General features: G+C 53.0%; 1 protein-coding gene across 1 annotated transcript; it reads left to right on the forward strand.

Moving 5' to 3' along the window:
* Positions 1 to 3,183: 3,183 nt before the first annotated feature.
* GUITHDRAFT_81137 (hypothetical protein) lies at positions 3,184 to 4,181 on the forward strand (the record flags this gene model as incomplete). The annotated part of the gene is made up of 5 exons (XM_005820723.1): positions 3,184 to 3,324; positions 3,394 to 3,495; positions 3,810 to 3,880; positions 3,934 to 4,003; positions 4,056 to 4,181. The coding sequence occupies 5 exons, from the start codon at positions 3,184 to 3,186 to the stop codon at positions 4,179 to 4,181; spliced, it is 510 nt and encodes a 169-aa protein (XP_005820780.1).
* Positions 4,182 to 4,894: the final 713 nt, after the last annotated feature.

The raw sequence follows: 4,894 nt of genomic DNA on the forward strand, positions 1-4,894 counted from the left end.
GGAGAAGTCAGGACGAGGAGGACGAGGACGAAGAGGAGGAGAAGTCAGGAGGAGGAGGAGGAGTCAGGAGGAGGAGGAGGAGGAGGAGGAGGAGGAGAAGTCAGGAGGAGGAGAAGGAGGAGGAGGAGGAGGAGGATTCTGTTACCTTTCTTTCACCTTCTCAACCAGCTGAGCTTTCTCGGAAATTCCAACAGAGGAGACTCCTCGTTGATGTAAAAGATCCTTGAGTTCCTGAGAGAAGCAAAGGATCACGGTTCTGGTAGGATCGTCAAGTAAACAAGACGCGCTCAGGAGGATGGGGATGATAGGATGATGATGATCATGATGATGATGATGATGATGAGGAGGAGGAGGAGGAGGAGGAGGAGGAGGTGGTGGTGGTGGTGGTGGTGGTGGAGGAGGAGGAGGAGAAGGAGGAGGAAAGGGGCGGAGAGAAGAAGGGAGGGGGTACAGTAAGGGAGATCAAGACGCGGCGAGCAGGAGAGGGCAGATATGACAAGTCGCACCTTCACCCTCATCTCCTCCACGGGCTTCGGGAGCTTCGAAAGAGCCTCCTCCCTTCGCTTGCTAACATCTTCTTCATCGCGGAGGCCTACCTCTGTCACATCCCACCGTCAGCGACGATCGCTGGAGAGCAAGCACAGGCATGCTCAGCATTTCCTCCCCTCGTAGGTTCCCATGAACTTCTCCTCCTCTCCTACCCCTCTCTTTCGAACTCTTGGAAGCGCATCAACAACCGGGTCGGGTATTACAATCACTAACGACTGAGGAGGATTAGCTCTTTCGTACATTCATCGCCCTTGTCCTAACGGTCTCCATCACTCCCATCTACCCCTTTGCTTGCTTCTTCCATCATGATCCTGACGTCATCCTCCTCTACCTCCTCCTCCACCCGCAGCTTTGCTTTCCTCTGCTTGCTCTAGTTCCTTCTCAGCATCTCCAGCTCAATCGCACACCTCCATCCTCTATCTTGCGTGCTCTGCTCTGCCATCGCATCCGCTCATCTACTCCAGCTCCCATGTCTCCACCAAAATCAACTCTATCAAAGTCCTCCCTACTCTCAGTCTTGCCAAATTCTGCTCCTGCCCCTGCCCCTGCCCCTGCTCCTGCCCCTGCCCCTGCTCCTGCTCCTGCTCCTGCTCTCATTCCTGCTCCCTCTCTCACTCCTGATCCTGCTCTCACTCCTGCTCCTGCTCTCATCGTGCTCATGGACATGCTCCTGATGAATTCCTTATCATCCCCACCCTGATCTTCTCCACTTACTTTCTTCCGCCATGATCATTACGGCCGCAAGCAAAGCCAGGCATATTGCTGATCGCATTCCAAACCACCCCTTGCGGTATCCACCCCCTCCATTTCCCAATACCACCCTAGAGAGAGAATAGTTATGCTACCCACCCCTCAATTATCACAACGTCCCTTGGTATTATGCACCGGTGTATAAATACCTCGAAAGTACCCCTCCCTTCTACTATCACCTACCCCCAAATTCCACGTCACTCTGTCCAATCGAAAAGCTCGTTACTACACACCAAAGATGACGATTAAAATGAGTAATACAAATGAAACGTTGTGAAAAGCTGTCCTGGAGGGTTCGTAAATGTCAACAAAGTTATTTTCGAATAGATCACGCTCTGACAAATCTCATGAATAGTCTTTTCGAGAGCTAATCCAATATTGTCTCTGATATGAAGTCTTTTCATATTTTCTACATGATAGTACCCCTTTGTCGACATTTCAAACTACCCCTTCTTCCCCCAAATTTTAAAACAATGTATCTTTAAATATAATTTTTCAGACTGTTCTCTACCCCCCAGCCCACCCCCTCGAGTCAACAAACCTCAGCACGGAAATCAGACCACCCTACCCCCATGTTGCACATTGTGGAACAGAACCCACGAGGTACACAGTTACTATGTTCTCAGTACCCGTCATTCACTTTGTTTATGAATGATAAGAAGGTGGGTGAATATACACCCTTGTTACAACTGACCCCAAAGTTACCACCACCCACCCCACATTAGAGCGTTCTACCACCCTCTTTCTTCTGCCTCCCTTACTATTCACCACCCGGTATGTACCCCTACCCCCTCGAGTTACCACTACCCCTTCAGCCCTCGCTTGCTCCTCCTCCCTCCGCCTCTCTCCCTTATTACCCTACTCACTTCCTGACTCCTGCCCCTGCTCCTGCTCCATCCCCTGCTCCTGCTCCATCCCCTGCTCCTGCTCCATCCCCTGCTCCTGCTCCATCCCCTGCTCCTGCTCCCCCTGCCCCTGCCCCTGCCCCTGCCCCTGCCCCTGCCCCTGCTCCTGCTCCTGCCCCTGCCCCTGCCCCTGCCCCTGCCCCTGCCCCTGCCCCTGCTCCTCCTCTATCCTGCTCCTCCTTTCCCTCTGCTTCGTCCCTCATGTTCCTCTCGGCCTTCTCCTCGTCCTCCCCTTCCATCCTGTCTTCACCTGTCCTGACCTTTTCTACCCCCTTTATCGGCCCTGCTTTCTTCTAAAACATCTATCCTCACAAGATTCTACATCTTGTTTTCCTAGTTACCATCACCGTTCTGCCTTCATCTTCTATTCCAAATCTCATTCAACGTCATCACTTCCTCTCAGCCCTCGACCATCACCTCGCCCCTAAGTTGCCCTCCTTCCTCTCTGCCTAAAGTACTTGACGATTCTATTCTTAAAGTCATTTTGCTTGTTTGATCCGTTCATGGGCAGGAGCAGGAAGATTTGTTTCCTCGTTGTCAGGCGTTAAGGGTATTCAATGGATACACATGGGCAAAGTTCTTGTGGACTAAACCAGGAACTGATAGGAACTAGATTTACTCTCTGACCTCGATGAATCCGAACAGATTGCCCTTCCTCCCGGTTGGGGGGGATTGGAGCAACTCAGGACTGTTAGGAGCCTCCCAGTCCTCTTCCTCAGGGCAGCCCTTGTTTCTCAATTTCTTGCCCAGGGAAAATTCCCCTGATTTGGCGGCCCTCCATGCGTTACAGAACGATCCGAACCTCAGGAACAGCATGCTCCTGTACAACAACATGAAGGTTGAAGAAGCTGCCCGGAATGCTCAGCAGACTTCCGAGCTGCAATCGAGGTTGGCGCGGCCGAGCTCGAGTCTACCGACAAGCGCCGCTAAGCCTGCCCCTCCTGCCGCCAGCATCGCGCCGAAGCGAGACCCGGCGCAGATGAGTAAGCAGAGCATCCAAGAGTACGATGCGTTGGAGTACTTGAACCAAGTGCGGCTGCGATTTGCACACGAACCCCCTGTGTACAACGCCTTCCTGAACATCATGAAGGAGTTCAAGTCGCAGGAGATCAGTACCTCGGTGTGTGTTGTTGCTCTCCGTCACCTGTGCCCTCCTGCTCTCTGACTTGTTGCTCTGATCGACCAACAGGCTGTCACTGCCAAGGTCTCGAAACTCTTTGCTGGACATCAAGATCTAGTCCAAGGTTTCAACAACTTTCTTCCCCCCGCTGAGCAGGTTGGCTCAGATACTGTGTTCAACTTATCCTCCCTGTTCACCTCATGGTTCGCCTTCTGACCTGCTTCTCTCCCCAGGCACAAGCTCGTGAGCAGTCAAATCAGGAGAGAAGCTTTCAACCGCCGGCAGGTTCGCAAGCAAGTCGAGTCTCAGCACCGCCCTCCTTCATTCAGCATCCCAAAGTCGCAAAGCCGGCAGAGCAAGCAGTCAAGAAGGACAAGAAGCCCAAGAGCTCTGGGGGTGAAAGTCACGGACAAGCAGCACAAGTCCCTCAGGTGGGAAGCATCCATGGTTCCTGTCTTTGATTCTGAGCTGCCTCTCAGTCCGAGGACCGGGACAGCGCCTTCACGTATGTCGCGAGGATACGAGCGCGTTTTGAGCATCGCCCCAACGTTTATAGGTAGACAAGTTATTGCTTGCAGCGTATCCAAGTATGTGATCTCATCTCAACAGAGAATTTCTTGAAGTCCTCCAGAAGTACAAACAGAACGTCTACGACATCTCCCGGGTCAAAGGAGAGGTTGTTCATGATCCTTCTGCCGTGGCAAGGAGCTTGTTGCTGAATTTTTTGACAGGTCACAAGATTGTTCGATGGGCATCCAGACCTTCTCCGTCAATTCTCAATCTTCCTCCCCGATGACTACGTGAGTTGCTCGAGACGTTGTTCGCTTCTCCGGCTGAGACTGTGTGCTGCAGCATGATGAGTCTCAGGGCAAGGGGGAGGCGTCCAAGTCAAAGGGATCACATTCCTCCACTCACGGCAAGAAGCAGGACCAAAAGATGTCAGAAAAGGGCTCGGCAGATGGAGCAGCGGACAAGTCAGACAGGACCGACGGTCAAGACCGGAACGTTGCAGACAAGTCAAATGACAAGTCCGGAGGGAAGTCGAGCTCGAAGAAGAAGCCGAAAGTTGTAAGTTTTGCTGCCTTGTGCTAGCGAGCAGAAGCTCTTCTTGACATGCCGACGTCGTTGCAGGAGAAGGAGAAGCCGTGGGAGCCTGAACCCGACGACGTCAACGGACAGCTCCTGGTAACTCAGCACGAAGGCCTGTCGGTGTTCTGACCCATAGTGCGTCCTTTCTACAGTACACCATTGGGAAAGAATTACGACAGGGGGGGGTCGACAAGCAGAATGATTTCCTCAAATGCCTGGACTTGCACGTCGAGGGAGTCTTGAGCGCTGAGGAACTCGTCACGGTCGTGCATGTAAGATGAGGAGGGGGGAAGGAAGAGGAGACGCAGGATGAGGAAGGGAAGGAGGAAGACGAAGAGGAGGAGGAGGACCAGGAGAGGAAGGAGGAGGACGAAGAGGAGGAGGAGGACGAAGAGGAGGAGGAGGACAGGAGAGGAAGGAGGAGGACGAAGAGGAGGAGGAGGACAAGGAGAGGAAGGAGGAGGTTGACAAGGTGCGACAG

This window comes from Guillardia theta (genome assembly GCF_000315625.1).
Source record: "Guillardia theta CCMP2712 unplaced genomic scaffold GUITHscaffold_167, whole genome shotgun sequence".
NCBI classification, from domain to species: Eukaryota; class Cryptophyceae; order Pyrenomonadales; family Geminigeraceae; genus Guillardia; species Guillardia theta.